General features: G+C 42.7%; 2 protein-coding genes across 3 annotated transcripts in view; both read right to left on the reverse strand.

The window, feature by feature from the left end:
* Nucleotides 1–3,511, reverse strand: part of LOC106517124 (retinal-specific ATP-binding cassette transporter) — a 34,458-nt gene extending 30,947 nt beyond the window's left edge. Inside the window, exons 1-6 of one of the 2 annotated variants that reach the window (XM_014007835.1) lie at nucleotides 3,349–3,509; nucleotides 3,040–3,153; nucleotides 1,828–1,921; nucleotides 1,574–1,715; nucleotides 1,342–1,481; nucleotides 482–609 (exon numbers count right to left, since the gene is read on the reverse strand). In XM_014007835.1, the coding sequence (XP_013863289.1) occupies nucleotides 482–609; nucleotides 1,342–1,481; nucleotides 1,574–1,715; nucleotides 1,828–1,921; nucleotides 3,040–3,105 (570 nt within the window). In that variant the 5' untranslated portion in view covers nucleotides 3,106–3,153; nucleotides 3,349–3,509. Of the gene's footprint in view, nucleotides 1–481; nucleotides 610–1,341; nucleotides 1,482–1,573; nucleotides 1,716–1,827; nucleotides 1,922–3,039; nucleotides 3,154–3,348 lie in introns of both variants that reach the window. The other variant, XM_014007836.1, reaches the window with a different exon arrangement.
* Nucleotides 3,512–4,289: 778 nt separating this feature from the next.
* On the reverse strand, nucleotides 4,290–16,340 carry LOC106517126 (rho GTPase-activating protein 29; the record flags this gene model as incomplete). The annotated part of the gene is given in 13 exon segments (XM_014007837.1): nucleotides 4,290–7,156; nucleotides 8,232–8,334; nucleotides 8,408–8,699; nucleotides 8,773–9,008; nucleotides 9,281–9,418; nucleotides 10,219–10,407; nucleotides 11,102–11,265; nucleotides 11,343–11,441; nucleotides 11,850–11,978; nucleotides 12,956–13,125; nucleotides 15,675–15,862; nucleotides 15,956–16,093; nucleotides 16,167–16,340. Coding segments are annotated over 13 exon segments (2,931 nt in total), but the record flags the coding sequence as incomplete, so codon positions are not given.

Genomic DNA, 16,340 nt, shown 5'->3' on the forward strand with positions numbered 1-16,340 from the left:
TCATCCTCCATCCATCCAACCATCATCCATCCATCCGTCATTCATCCATCAACAATCCATCAATTCATCCTCCATCCATCCAACCATCATCCATCCATCATTCATCCATCAACCATCCATCATCCATCCATCAATCATCAACTCTGGGACCCTGAAAGCAAACTGCAAAAAATATAGAGATGATTTCAGATATCCAATCATCATCCAACCATCCACCCAACAATTTATCCATCATCCTCTCATCCATCCAATAATCTTAGTCCCACCTGACCACAACACCCTCTTCCACATGTTTGGGAAAAATGTTTTCATTTTTATCCAGCAGTCAAAGACGAAAATGTTTCTGCCAGTTTCTTTGAGTGAGCATCGTGTGCCTCTGGCCTCTTGGTGTCAGGAAACAATTGGTTTTCTTTTTGTTTGTGTTATTGTCAGGCGCCCTGAGGGCCTGCGCCACACGGTGTTTCTACCTGCGTCTGCGTACCTGTTCAGGCCTGATCTGGGCTTTAACCAGATGATCCACCACAGACTCTGTCAGAGGAACGTCTCTCAGCAGGAATGACGTCAGAGTTTCGTCGTCCTTCAGGATCGTCTCCACCGTTACTCCCCGACCTGCCAGAGAGCACACAGGCGGTTATGTTTACCCAGAGCTGCAAATGATGCAGATCTCTCCACGGGACGCACAAGGAGGAAAAACTGGTTGAGTTGGGAATAAACGGGATTCTTACGAGCATTCAGGACGAGTAGTAACAAGTGGGGCTCAGATGAAACTCACAGGTGTCACAAAGACCTGGCTAATAAAGTTTATACAGTAAGAAACAGAACCAGCGCAGTGTTTATCTTGTGTTGACAGTTTATGTGTCCTTTGTGACTAATTCATGTATTTTYTGTGCCGTTTAAAAGACTTTAGTCCAGGAATCAAATCTTTAATACTGATGTATCTCAGGATAAACTTTTATAAGTTTGGTTTAATTTGTAACAAGTTTGMAAAAACAGGATTTGTATGAAAACATATGGTGGACGTGTTGAAACAAGCAGGGTTTAATGAAGGAAATGGAATYAYGGATAAAAACWTCCCAACTAKTCCCTCCYGTCTTTGGAAAAATAAAGTTTAKCTTTGAGTAGATTGACYAGCTAACGGCTAGTCTGAGCGAGACCAAGACTAAGGTAGATCTCTGCCTTCTTAAATTGACTAATTTTCAGAATTGTGGCTGTTATTAAAGTGTTCAGTTGTTTTAACAACACTGTGAATGCTCATCTCCAACAGCTCGCCAAAATAAAAGCTTTGCCTSATTTTGGATTGTTACTTCCAGCAGGATGCTAATGAAAGCCCGGAGCGCTGACCTGAGACCTTCTCAGGATGAGTGCGCAGCGTCTCCATGAAGTGGCTCATGGAGCTCAGTTCCCTCCAGAGGCGGCCCAGCTGAAGAAAGTCCGGGTCACTGAGGAGGAGCTCATCAGCATCCGAGTAGAACCGAGCCAGACTGAGGGCAGAGGTCAAGAAAAGGTTACCACCATGTTCAGCCGAGCGTTGGACCACAGTTTACCGCCTCGGGTTGAAGGTTCTGAYGCCTACATGGAGTTGTTGTAGTTGGACACCAGACCAGGAGACTCTCCTTGGGTCGGGAACTGGAAACAGGGGTTGTTGGCGTTGCAGAGGATCCCCTGGATCCACGGCAGGACCCCTGCTGACGGCATGGCCTTGTTTGGGAAGTGACCTGAGGGAGAACAGATAGCTATTTTATTTTAACTGCTAATATTTTAGCTTTTAGCCAGCATTTTGCTACTTTTAGCATTTGTTTAACCATTGCTAGGCCCATCTTTGCTCACACTCATGTTGACGGTAGAGCGGGTTGACCCTCCTCAGACAGACCAGACCCATGAACAGAACCACYGGCCACATGATCTCCATGAAGAAACGGATCTGGAAAAACAACCAGTGTTGGACCAACAGAGCTCAGAGTGTTGATATGACTCTCAGCTACCAACTCTCCAAATTTTAGCTCAACATCAGTAAACCTGTCTGAGTTATCCACATTTCTGTGCTACGATCAGCTGACTGTGGCATCCATCTTTAACTGACTCCAAAACTTAAATTGTTGAAGTTTTACTAAAAACAAACTGTTAGTTTGAGATATTTTGCTAATAGACAAGTAAAAACATCCCTGTCGTCCTGACTCTTAGCAAAAAGTAGTATACCTGAAGGTCATTTTAAAAAGTATACTTGAGTATAAGTATATCAAGTATAATTGGAACCATGAACATGTAGTGTACCGATAGAGTACACTACATGTACTCTATCAGAGTACATGTATACACTACAGTACTATACTTTCAGTATACACTACATGTATACTGAAAGTATACTGATTTAATACTCATTTGCACTAAATTGGGACTTTTTTAGTTTATAAAAAGTATACTTTAAGCATACTGTTATGTTTATAAACTTACCAAAAAGAAGTATACTTTAAGTATTCAGATAAACAGGGTATTAGCAAAATATCTTATTTACTAACTGTTTACCTTTCTAGTWCTTTTATCCATCGAATAAGGAGACAAGTTCTCAAACACCACAGAATTGCATGTCATAAAATATACTAAAGTATTTAAGTGTATTTCCAGAAGTGTACTTTAATTTAGCATGTACACTGATATAAGTATACTAGCAGTTTACTAACAAGTATACTTCTAYGACTAAATTGGCCCACAATAAGTTTATGAATGTATACTCAGATGTATACTGAAGGTAATCTTCTAAGTACACTTTTAGCTTAATCATGAAATATACTACAAATGTGTGAAAATGTACATTCAGTGTACTACTAAAGTTTATCTTGGCCAAAGTTTAAACATTAGTATAACTATTCTTAATCTTTTAGTATWCTTTTAGTACAAGCCAAGTATGTCAGATAAACTTGGTTAAGTATAACTCAGATGAGTACATAAAAGGTAAACTGGAAGTATACTCTTATTTTTAGTTTAAAATTAGTATTCTTAATGAATACTTGCATATACRACTAACAGCTGAGTGGGTTTTACCCGTTGCCTCCGGCGGACGGTCCAGTTCTTCCACAGGAGGAGTCGGACCTGTCCTCCTGATCCCATGACGCCTCCTCTCCACACCAGCGGAGGGCCCGGCTCTGGCCCACAAACCTGAACCCAACCAGTTTTACTGACACAGAACAGAACCGTAGTTTTTTCACAGATCTTTCACTTTCTGTGGCAGAAATCCATTTAATGAATAAGCTGATAATTAGCAGCTAAAATCATTTTATTAAAATAAACCTTCATATATGAAGCTAGTAACCATGGCAAACGCCTCTCGCCACATCTACCTCAGCCTCTCACCTCAGATGAACACAGGTCAGCTCTCAGTGAATAAAACTTCCATAACAGCAGGTTTTCTGTGGAGCGTTCCCTCCCTCTGGGTGCTAACGCAGCTCGTTTTCAGACCTCGTGAACACTTAATCTGATTAATTTAATCTACTTTCTCAGCGCTGGGAGGCCACTCACAGGCCTCTTCCTTCTCTCCTGCAACCACCTGCTAATCCTGCCTCAATCACAGACCTGTCTGACTCTCATCTGTTAYCAAAATATCTCACAAACCACTGGACAGATTTTTAATGAAACTCGAGAGGCCGAAACTCGAGACGGTCCAATCCAAGATGGCCAATACAAATATTACTACAACTCAGTGAATTTTACAGAAACTGACCTAAAAACCAGCATGGTAGCTGAAAATGATTCACAAAACATACTCTAAAGGTGATAATTAGCCATATGTTCATTTTAAGGTTTGACCAAAACATTTCTTTTTTTTAATATAACCTTATTCGTTAAGTTTGATTTGACAGTACTGTATGTAACGGATTCTGGATCTGTGTCAGAGTTTGGATTTGTCTTATTCCTTTCTTGAATCGATGCTTCTTGAATAAACCAAGTTGAAACTACTGCTTAAATAGTTTTGGTCCTTGTGGTGGGATTATAGATAACTTAACGTACAATAGATAACTAAATAAACTTATTCTGGTTCTTTTGGATCTTTTCATGAAGGCAGTTAGTCAGAAGACACACTGTGAGTGAAGAGACAGAAGTTTGAACAGAGACACAAACTTTTCCCTTCTGTTTGTTTTGTTTATCTGAGGTTGAGTCCAGGAGGAKAACCCAGACCCTGTCCTCTCACAAACAGAACTGCATCATCTGCATAGAGCAGAAACCGACCAAAGAATKCGGACTCCGCTTTTGTAAACCCAACAAAAAATTAGGAGAGATAAAAACAAACAAACATCTAATTTGAAAGTTACAAATATATTTTAATAAGTTACAAAAAAGGGTGTTTGCTTATCGTGTACCTATTATTTATTTATTTTACACTGAKACTTAACCTTCTGTCAGAAAATACTTTAAATAAAAGAGGCACTTCCTGTTACAACAAACCTGTAAGATTGAGACCTGTTGAGTTGTAAAAAAAACAAACAAACAGAAACAGCTTTGGTTACCAAAACAAATGTAAATGTTATATTTTAAAGACATATATATATTTGATGGAAAATAAAAATAAAAACGGTGACGTCTGGAAAAGCTTGTTTAGATGGTAAAAACCAAACAGACTGGGTCAAAGGTCATTTTATATTCAGGTTATTATCAGAACCYTTAATCCTAACCTAGTTGTAACAGTTTGAAACACTCTGACCCACAGCAGACCAGGGCTGGGTGACTGGACGATCACTGCAGTCTACTGATGCCATTTGTTTAATTTTAGACAATTTCCCCTTAAGAGTTTAAACCTATAAATAGACGAACAAATGAAATGTTAACACACTGTAATATTAAAGGATAAGATAGYGAAACATCATTAGGAATGCACCGACACCAGAACTGGTCCAATCAGAGTACAGGAAGAAGACGACGAAGATGAAGACGAAGAAGCTGGAGGGATGTCAACGTGAACAACGGTGGGAAAAGTGAAGCAGACAGACTTTTAGACTTTAACACAAACAATTTGATAAAACATGGAAAACGCAAACACAAAGTTCAAACAGCTTCAGTCATCGAGCAGAAGAGGATTCTGGGGAATATACGGATTAGAGGCGTAAATCACCAGCTTTATCACGATACAATATTACATCGATATGTTTGGATGACGAGTCGWTATTTCTTGATATCACAAGTCACGATATGATTTTGATTCAATTCAATTCACACGTCTACGATCGATATAATGATATTATCTGATGATATCGATTCACATCGAGCATATGACAATGATATAGATCGATATTTTTATTTTGCTTTGATATAACTGAATCATGAACCATTCAAATCAATATATCGATACAAATGGATGTATCGTTACACTCCTACTAAAGATATGAGCACGAGCTTCCCGACACCAACAGCTGCTTTTTGAAACGTTTGAGAAATTAACTCAAAAGGAAACATGTTGGTGATGGAATTTATTAYTACTTGTATTGGTACTCGGTACCAGCAAGTACTCCAATACAAGTACTTGAATTTGATTTGTTAAAAAAAATGTGAAATTGTTGAAATTGGCTTAAAAAAAACAAGAAATTAAAAGAAAAAACTGCCACTTTGTTTAAAATGATTCTTAATGGCTCTTAATTTGAAATCGGAACTCTGGGATCATTTAAAAATCAACACAAAGTTTAAGAGCAAAAACATAAAAAAATCAAATAAAAGGTCCTTTGATCAACAGCCTAACGTAACAATTAAACAGACCAAAGTTTTCATAAGAACCAGATCAAATGAAYCTGAACCGCTGAGGTTTCTGTCAAACAGAAATAGGTTCAGGGTCTAACTCTCTAAAATACTGACCAACAGTTAAAAGTAACTCTTTCTGTCTGAATGAACAGGTTAACGGTTGTTGGACCGACGGTGACGACCTGAAAGGTTTCACCTGATCACCCAACCCTGGTCCTGGATCTGTGGAGGAGTATTCATGTCAGGGTGAGTGCACTAAAGTAGTTCCAAAGTTGTGGCTGCAGTTTCCACACTAACACAAAGATTTAGTTTGTGTTTTTGGTATACAAACACAGATGCGAGTCTGTACAACATCCTGACACAAACACAATAAAAACACAATTGCACAGTTTTAAAGARGTGTTGCAGCGAGGTGCAGAGTTCTGTGAGTGAGTGAGTTAAAGGAAGCGTGTTTAAGTGCATCTGGTTCTGGTGGCGCCTCCAACAACCCGTCTGAGGAGGGTTCAGGTCCAGAGTCCGGCTCCTCACACAAAATGAGCCTCTCTGTGCTCCACCTCCTGCAGGCGCCTGGGCCGTAGTCTCTGGTACACGGGTTTGGACTGGTTCTGGCCCAGTTCCTCAGGACTGGAGCTGGGAGACGTGTCCACCTGCTCAGCAGCGCCGTCGTCCTCAGGAGGCTCGTCCACTGACACCTCTATCTCCATCCCCAGCTCGTCCTCGTCCTCCTCGTCCTCGTCCTCCTCGTCTTCCTCCTCGGCGCTGTTAGCTAGCCGGCAGTCTTGTAGCGACTTAGCGTTGCTCCCCGTCGGGGGTTTGTAGAAAGTCCCCGGAGGAGGCAGGAGAGTTCTGGGAGCTCTGAAAATCGTGGTCACCGTGTTGTTCTTGGACGCCCCYTCCTCCCGTTTCAAAGTCCTGCTGGGTCGCACTGCGACCGTGTACGGTCTGTTGGGGTAGATCGGGCCGATKGTGGTTCCGAGGGACGAAACGGACGGCATGGAAGCCGACAAGCAGCTGGAGTCCACCGCCGAGCCCTCCGAGGGAGAACTGGACCCCAGTCTGGCAGCTTTGGCGTCAAACTTGTACTGTTTGTCCCACGTTCTCCGCAGCGTCTGCGTGTCGATGCAGGTACTCCGGTAGTTRGTACTGACACGCACCTTCGTGCTGTCCGCCTCGTCCGCCTCATCGATGGACTGCTCGAGACCGCCGCCCTCGTCCTGGCTGCAGGTGTTCCGGGTGTTGTCGTCGGCCCGCCTCCTCCTGAAGGCCCGCTCGGCCGGCATGCTCATGGGCCGYGAGGAGAGTCGGCTGCGGGGGTGTCGGAGCTGCACCCGGGTGACGGTGACGTGCTGAGAGCGACACAGGCCTTTCTCCGAGGCCTTCTCAGTCACACCAGACGCCTGGACCCCGTTTAAAACCGCCGAGTCCGTTTCATCCACTGAACACAAACAGAAAATAAATAATGAGTARGGCAGGTGAAAGGGCCGTGTAAGTCAGTGTATCTTTTGGTCATTGGATTTTCATTTCAGAAACAGGTGTTAAAAAACAAGAAACAAGTGGATATTTGATTTTTGTTTTTAAAATACTGAAATTAAAAAACAAAGTGTTTCTCATGTTGTCTCTTGTTCATATTTTACGACTATCTATTCCCCCACCAGAGGGGGCGCTCTCCTGGCAGCTCCGCATAATAAAACACTCATTTCTGTAAATAAAAAGCTGAAACACAATAAGTTATTTCTCTGTAATCAAAGGCTTTGCAGAGATACTTTGTGTGACTTTTGTTCAAATAAATCTCTTTACTGAATACATGTCGGCTACTGCCTCCACTTCAGCTTCATTTCCCTCAATAAAAAGCAAAATAAGACAACTTTCATTTTTTTAAGTGTGTTGTACAGTTGTTGTTCTGTGAGCAGAAAGGTTTTWTTCCCCTTCWYAGTTTTGACACAATCTGTGCTTTTATCTGTCAGTTCGCACCCTCTGAGTGTTCCTATCTGCGAGTGGTGGGCAATACGACTTTGATATCGATCTGATACCAAGTAAATACTTAATAAATATACTCGATATCGAAGTTGATATTAATGCTTTTTACTTGTGATGGAATGTTCATTGAATAACTTTGATATTGCYAGCGCCACTTCTGGTGGCAGAACAAACTATTTTGGGGATACAGTAAGTTGGCACGACCTGTTGTGTAATTTCAACAAACAAGGTTTTTGCATTTCTGTTTTACATTTATTTTCTTTTTTGTTATTCAAAACAGAAAATGAAATACAAATCTTTTTTTTCGTTCATCTCTTTTTGACACTAAGAATGAGAAACACTTTAAATCAAATATCCACTTGTTTCTTGTTTTTTAATACCCGTTTCTAAAATGAAAATCCAATGACCAAAAGATACACTGACTGTGAAAAACCGTGTACTTTTGGTCATTCAATTTTCATTGTAAAAACAAACAACCATCCGTYCACGGACCTGAAAGCAACACTTTCCATAAATAACTCGACAACACTGACCTGCTTCGAAGTCGTGGAGGTTGGGCAGAGTCTCCTGAACCTCGGCCAACAGGTGAGAAGAAGGGATTATAGAGGAGTGTCTCTTGAACACCTTGGAGCTCTGCTGGAGGTCAGATACAGAATGAAGGTCAGAACGATGAGACGCTCATCTTCTATAAAAACTAACAACCAGTCACCTCCTTGATGTCTCCCAYAGACTTGGAGTGCCGGCTCAGCTGCCGCCCCTTCTCCTGTTGGCTGAGGTCCAGGTCCGTGGGCGGGGTGARGCTCAGAGGGCTGAGGGGCGTGTCGAAGATCATCTGGTAGTGCCTGATCAGGAGCTCCACGGCCAGAGCCTGGTAGGGGTAATCCACCAGGGAGGAGAGGGAGACGTCTGCGTCAGCCTGCCGGGGTTTGATCAGGGTGGGACCGAAGATGATCCCCAGGTTGCTGGCTGTCATCTTGTTCTCCTCAGAATGCTCCGTTACCCTGAAGACAGACAAGAAAACRCTCCTCAACATCTGTTTACAAAGACATGATTATTAATGGATGTCCTCTCTACCTGCAGAGGTGCTCTATGATGAACTGAAGGGTTTTGTAATTAGCCGGAGGCAGCTGCTGGAGCAGGTCTTTGATCTTGAAGAGGACCCGGTTGAGCTCTATGCTGACCTGGTCCGTGGTCACGGCGCTGGGGTTGAGGCGCAGCGCCTCCAGCTCCTCCACCATGATGCTCTGGCTTTCCTTTGCCAAACCGATGATGTCGTTGTAGTAACGGAACAGGATGAGGGGCTCTGGGAGCTGCAGGTCACGACCKAAAACAGAAGAATTAGAAGGAAGAAGTTTTATAGATGTGATAAAAGACTAGAAAACAAATCAAAACCAGCAAACCTGTAGAGAAAACTAAGAAAAAACTGCTAAGCATTATGGGTAAACATCTGTACTTTGGTMTGGTTTTGTTGCAGACGTCTTGTTTCCTTCAGATCAAACAAACCTGGTTCATGTCCTTATAAATTTAGCWAAAACTTAATTCAAAGTCCTCAGAAAACGGATCACTTCTCAAAGCAGCCCACCTGTCTCAGGTAGAGCTTCAGCACATTGCTGATGTCGTGGGGGTAAAGMTCCGACAGCTCCACCAGGTGCTTGCCGTTCTCAAACGCCTGGCACAGCTTCTCCACCCGAGACTTGGCCCCGTTCACCCGGTAGATACCCTTCAGAGCAGGAACACAACAGTCAGCACGGGGAACTCAAMATGCCTTTTTCTGCATCGCTACAGAAGAACTGAGAAAACATCTGCAGAATATTTACAAAAACTCCCTGATTTACTGAAATAACTCCTAATTTACTGCAAACATCAACATGTGTTACATCTTTAATCCAGTAACTAGAAAATTTGAATTTCCTGCAGAAATGCAGTGTGAATGCTTAATGCTGAAACAGTTTTGCTGAATAGCTTAAAAAGCTGAAACTAGCCGAACTTGCTGAAAGAACAGAAATTAGCACAAATAAACAGATTTAGCACATTTGCTGAGTTAGACTGTGAGAAACTGAAATAATCACAAAAGGTAACCTTAGCTGAAAGAAGCTCAAAGTAGATAAAAACACAAAAATAGACTAAATTAGAAGCATAAAAAGCTTAAAAAAGGCAAAAGAAGCTGGAATTACAAAACAGTTAAATTAGCATACGAATGATGAAAAATGTCAGAARTATAGCTATAATGCAGGAAATGCTAAAATCATCTAAATAGAAGTTTAAGGTGACTAAAATTAGCACAAAGAAGTTGAAAACAGCAGAACCAGAACAATCTGTAAATTTTTCTGTAAAGATTTTTAAACATTTGAAAGATTTTAAGACAGCTCTGGTCATTTTTAAACAGAAAAATTTGCAGAAAAAGCTAAATATCAAAAACTATAAATTGCTGAAATATTAAAAGTCAAAGCAGGAACGTCCTGAAGGAGCTTTGATATATAAATTGTACAAATCGGCACAAAAATGGCAGAACAAGATTACCTTCATGTTGAGCGCTCTGTTCTCGATCTCTGACGTACATTTGCGGATGATGAAGGGGAGGCCATCGGGGCTGTTTTTAGCCGCCTGCGTGAAGTCGATGCCGAACAGGTGCAGCTTCCCCTGGAGCTTCTTGTGGCCACACTGGATGGCCAGGGTTTCCAAACACTTCTTATGGCAGGCCAACGAACACTGGAAACACAGAAATCAATGTGCTGAACTTTTATCAGACTGTAAAACTGATCAGACAGAAAATGTCTCACTTTACAACAAAGGAAAGCAGGTAAAGAAAACATTTCAACTAAGAATTTTAAGTTTTTCCAGACTTAAATTTCCAAATATCTAGAAAATATTTTTGGTTTATTCTTATTTTCTAAAACAAACGTTTACAGTACATTTACGATAAACATTTTTTTCCAATATATGCAAACTGAAAACTAATTAAAAAGGCAAATAAAACAAAATAAAAAAGCAGAAAAGAACCACAGAGAAACTGAAACGGCCACTGATGGCTCCAGGATAAATTTGTGGCAGCCATCTTGCTAGGTGCTACATTGACTTCCTTCTAGTTCTCTCTTCAGGGGTTGAGTCATCGTTCTCCCTCCCCTCTGCCCTCGCTCCAGCTACCTCCATGTCCCAGCTGCACTCATGTGTCAGCTTCCTGTCAATGTGTCAGCCAGGTTTACGTCACCTGTTCCRTGTGAACACTTTGTTGCCGTCACGTTCAGTGAATCTAATAAAAACTTGCAGAAACCTGATCTAGAGTCAACAGAGCAGAGGGCTGCAGTGAGGGATMATAGGAAAGATTCCTCAGAAGACAAACAGAGGCTCTTTAGTTTCTCTTCTGATGAGTTTAGTTTTAAATCAGYTGAGGGGCTGAGGTTACCTCTTCACACTCAGCTCCATGAAACACCACCAGGCTGTCACACTCCCTGCACTTGGACGGAGCTCGGAGCTTCCTCAGCTTGTGGGTCTGAGCAGCCTTGGACATCTGGGTGTTTCTGAASGGCCCCGGGGAGCTGGCGGGTTCCATTACCAGATCACTTAAACCTACAGAGTTAAAAAAGAAAAACACTTTAATGGAAGCTCTTTTGTCCCACATCTGCAAAGATTCCTGTTGGACTCACCGGTGTCCAGCGGAGAGAGGGGCTCCCTGTCGTCCAGGTCATCAGCGGACGACATGGTGCCGGTGGAGGGGGTTCTGGGTAATCTCCTCTTGAAGTCACCTGGGCGATAAGGCAGGGTCAAACCCACTCTGTTGCACCTTGTTTTGTTGAACAGCAACAACCAAACATCATCAGTGCAGCTGTTTTTATGTGTTTGTAGCTTTTAGCAGCAGCATGTTGTGCAACAATGAAAACTGTGGTTGTTAAGCCTCCTGATTGTGAAACAACACGCCGACACCACAAGAGAACATCAGGTTCACAGGAAAGGAGTGAATGTCGCCCCGAGGGCAGCAAAGAAAAACTATGTTTGTTTTATTTAGCTGTGGAGCTTTAATATTTACCACTAACAGAAGCTGAGCAGCTCAAGATAAACACTGTGAGGAAATAAAAACTGATTTATTGCTTCAGTGAACTCAGATTATCAGTTTCTGTCATGAAGTGGAGGGGGAGGGGTTTCTGCGGGGCTACCTGGACTTGCAGTAGGTGAGTCCATAGACCGAGACTCGCTGCTCCCTCCGGCACTTTCCGAGTCGCTGCACATCCCTCCGCTCTGATTGGCCGAGGCCCAGGGGCGGAACGGGCCCTGAATCCGCAGCGCTGCGTCAAAAAGAAGCAGGATTAAACCAGAGAAACTGTAATTACAGTCTGAGCCAGCAGCCGAAACAAGGATGGTGAAGGAAAAGAACAGCTAAAGACAGAACAGTGTAGCTAAAAGAACAGTTACAAAACACCAGCTAAAATTAGCTAAACATGAGTTAAATTCTAAAAGTAACAAAACAGCAGCTGAAAGATGATATCAACTAAAAGCCAAAAGGATTAAACTTTAGGTAAAGTAAATATTAAAGTGACAGCTAAAAGTAACAAAAAACCCTATAAACTAAAAGTGACAAAACTTCATAAACAAAGCAAAACACAATTTAAAGCTAACAGCAGCAACACACCAACAGAAATCCAATAGTAATAAAAATGCTAGCAAAAAAGTATCAAAAATGCTAACCAAATGTACCAAACAACATCTTAAAGCTAATAGAAGTGAAACACTAATAGCTAAAAGTAGAAAAATGTTAACTTAAAGCTATAAGGTAGCACTCGCTAAAACTTAAAWGTAACAAAACACMAGCTAAAAAAAACCTAAACCATAAGTTACAGCCAAAATCAATAAAATGCCAGCTAAAAGRTAAATGTATCAAACTGCTGTCTAAAAGCTAGATAACAAAATGCTAGCTTAAAGCTAAACCATGCCTAAAAGCTACAGAAAATGAACTGAAATAACAAAGAGCCAGCTAAAAGCTAAATGTAGCAAATGCTATCAAAAAGTTAAATGTAGCAAAATATTGTCTAAAAGCGATAATAAAATGCAAGCTAAAAGCTAAATGTAGCAAAACACTGACGAATACCTACAGATAATAAAAGGCCAGTAAAAGGCAACACAAACTAAAAGTTACAAAACATTAGCTAAAACTCACAGGATGCTGACAATGTGGACGCTGACTCAGCGTTTCCACTCAAACTGCAGAGATTCTGTGACATACAGTTTCTTCGTCACAGACGCTCCGATAAGTGAAGTGGAGTACCTTGGATGTCGGCGCTGCCGTTGAAGCGCCGCTCGGCGATCCTGGCGTGGTGCCCGTTGTTCTGACCGTCGGCGTCGTCCCCGCCCAGGACGTCYGAGGTGACGGACAGCTGCGACAGATTACTGTGGGAGGAGTGGCTGCCACTCAGCGAACGCTTGTTCAGAGGAAGCCTGGCGAGAAAAAAACAAAAATAAAACACTGATAGTGAAATCTGAAGAAGGACTCTACAGCCAATGGATCACGACATATTTTACTAACAGGCAACCTTCCACTTCAAAAGATCTGATCTATCACTTTAATTAGATAACTACTGTTTAAATTTAAACATTAAAATAAAATCTGTGAAATATTTCACCTCAAACAGAATTAAATGAGGTTTTTGTCCTTTAATTTGTAATTAAATTAAATGTCATCGACACAMTTAATCCCAAAGTGTTGATTATTTCCCGTCAGAAAACGAGGAGTTCCCTGAATAATCCTGACGTGGTGGGATTAGATRATCAAAGGCAGCAGTTAATTACAGCATAACGGCTCCAAACACTCGTCTCCTTTGTTAAAGCCAATTATCCCACATTTAAGGAGGTCAGGGGTCTATATTTAAGCCTTCGGGAGGGGCGGGCCCACGGGTGCGTGTGAACGTGGGTGTGTCCACGCGTCCAAATTTCATTTCCTCTCTCCCGAGCTGAATTCTTTTGATCGGAGGGATCAGAGTCGGGGGYTGGTGGTGGCAGCGAGAACAAAGCCCGCTCTTATTCCCAGCTGTCTGGTATGTGTGGAACCGTGGACCTGTGTCAACAAAACCTCTCGTTTTTTTTTTTTTTTAAGTAGAAAATAACACTTTGGTGTAATTGGTCTAAATCTGATTTGTTCATGATAGAACGTTTAGGAGCCAGAAAACGACACGAGTTCTGTAAAGTGATTCCCGAGCRGCTCTATCTGCTGACCGCAGTTATTTCCGCAGGAAAAGCCGGCCGACACGATTGTTTTACACTTTCCAAAACACCCCCTCCCCCCTCTCCTCCTCGCTCCACCACCCAGGGAGCGAGGTCCAGGAAACATCACGCCTCCTCCAGGAGATTTCAGCTGATTTACTCGCTGCGTCAACCTTTCAGGAACCTTTACATGAAGCCAAAGAATCAAACCTGACAAAGCTCATCTGAGCTTTATTYCAGGTGGAGTGTGAAGGAGTTCACTCTGGTTCCAGTACATTAATGTGCAGTTCTGAAAAGTGGGTCTGCTCTCAARGTAAACAAAAGTCTGATGACCTACATCAGGCCGGCTGCTGTCTGTAAACAAAAATGACCGAACGGTAGCTGGGTTTCAGTCACAGGGTTTTGATTGACGCATGATTTCAAATGAGGGCAGGAAGAGAAATGTCTTTAGAGAAAACTGTAAAGAGTTTAGATCCAGTTCCAGGACAGKGTTCACACTGCAGGTCTTAACGCTCAATTCTGATTGTTTTTTTAATCCGATCTTTTMGTGTGAACGRTCACATTACATTTTAAATGTGACCTGCATCAGACTCCTGTGTGAGCTCTCCACAGCACTGATGTGACTCACATGCACAGTAAAAGACGTGACGTCTCATTCAGCTGTTTGTTTACAGAGCTAGCATGGATARTACTTTTAGCACATCGAATCTGAAGTTGTTGTTTAATCAGAGCCGATTAAATAATTACCTGACGCTCATTTAGTTCAGTGTTTATATCTGAACCTGACTCTGACCGGGATGCTCCAGTGAAGCTTTTTATTTTTGGAATGAAACAACGAGCTGGAAAAAAGTATCTGAGTAAGTTGAGGATCGATACTCTCTGTGAGCCAGGCTGGACGTTACCATCTACATGGAAAATTTAAAGTAAAAAGATGAAGCAACTGGACTTCTGCTTTGGAGCTGTAAACACATGGAGCTACAGAGGTTAGTGTCTTATCGATCCTTCACCCCCTCCTCCCTGATGAAAAAGTCAGATGAATGTGACATGAGCGTTCACACTGCAGTCGCTTTGAAAACATCAGATATATATCCGATTTAAAACCACATACTGAAACGGCCTGGGTCGGATTAGAAAAAATCTGATTTGTCGCATTCAGACTGTCATAAAAATTCAGAAATGGGTTGCATGGGGCAAAAAAACAACAACAAATAAACAAAAAAAAAAAAAACGGATTTGGGTGGCATTTGCCTGCAGTGTGAACGTAGCCAAAGATCCCAGAAATTAGTTCACAAATATGTCAGACTCGACACGCATCTCAAAGATAAATGAGTTTGACAGAACCTGATGATTTGATGACAATCGAGGTCATCGATATCAAACTATCTGCTCCTTCAGACGTCTCACTWCACCAAACACATGAAAGCCGGTGGTCCACAACCTCAGTACCAACCAGCTCCACAYTATTGTTTATATGTTGCTATATGCTAACGTTAACAAACATGCAGCACCTAAAGACACTTGACGTCGTTAGCCTGAGGTAAACTGATCTCAGAGGCTGTCCCAYTTCATAGGCATCTACTCATGCTGCCAATGAAACTCTGGAAACGTAGGCTGCTTCTGATCCTACGTGCAGTGTCTGTTAGCAAAACATCTCACGAACCACAGATCAGTTTTAARAAAAGTGTAAAATAATCTTTATAGKCATCTGGACCCAGTTCAGACGCTGCTTTTAGAAGAACCTGATGAGGAGGTTTAAAGTGTTAGCAGGAGCTCGGTCGGCGTCTCACCAGGAGTTTTGAGTGGCGGCTGAATCTGAGTGCGGCTCCAGGCGAGCGCCGTCCGTCGACAGGCTCCTGACGAACTCGATGTACCTCTGGCCCGGCTCGTACAGCTTGGCGCTCTCGCACAGACTCTGGTGGTTGACGGGCAGAGACACCACCTGGGCCTGCTGGAGCTGGAACCAGTTGACGGTCACCTGGAGGAAAGACGTTATCAGACTCCTCCACCAACAGATTAATAATCTGCAGTGAGGTTTAATCTGTAACATCAGCTGAAGGTGTGGACTCACAGCTTTGAGGGTYAGGTCACACTGGGAGACCATCTCTCTGATCTGAGTGATGATCTCACTCTTGGTGTTGGCCAGGTTCACCTTCTTCAGACCAACGTCCACCTGACAGGCCTTGCAGTGCTCCCTGGCCTCCTCAGCCTGGAGGAGAAGATTCCAGCATGAAGCTACAGTTAAATCTGTCCACAGAGCAGAGGAAACCTGAGAGCTCCACCTTCTGCAGCGCCTCCTCCTCCAGCCTGCGCCTCTTCTCCAGCTGCTTGGCCGCCGCTGGCCCCGCCCCTCCACCGCTCTGCTCCTCCTCCAGACGGCTGGTGGTCACCTTGGCCTTCTCGTACTCCTCCTGCCGCTGCGCCTGCAGGAGGCGGGCCTTCTTCAAAGCGCTGTC

The sequence above is a fragment of the Austrofundulus limnaeus genome, unplaced genomic scaffold, assembly GCF_001266775.1.
Source record: "Austrofundulus limnaeus strain Quisiro unplaced genomic scaffold, Austrofundulus_limnaeus-1.0 Scaffold45, whole genome shotgun sequence".
NCBI classification, from domain to species: Eukaryota; Metazoa; Chordata; class Actinopteri; order Cyprinodontiformes; family Rivulidae; genus Austrofundulus; species Austrofundulus limnaeus.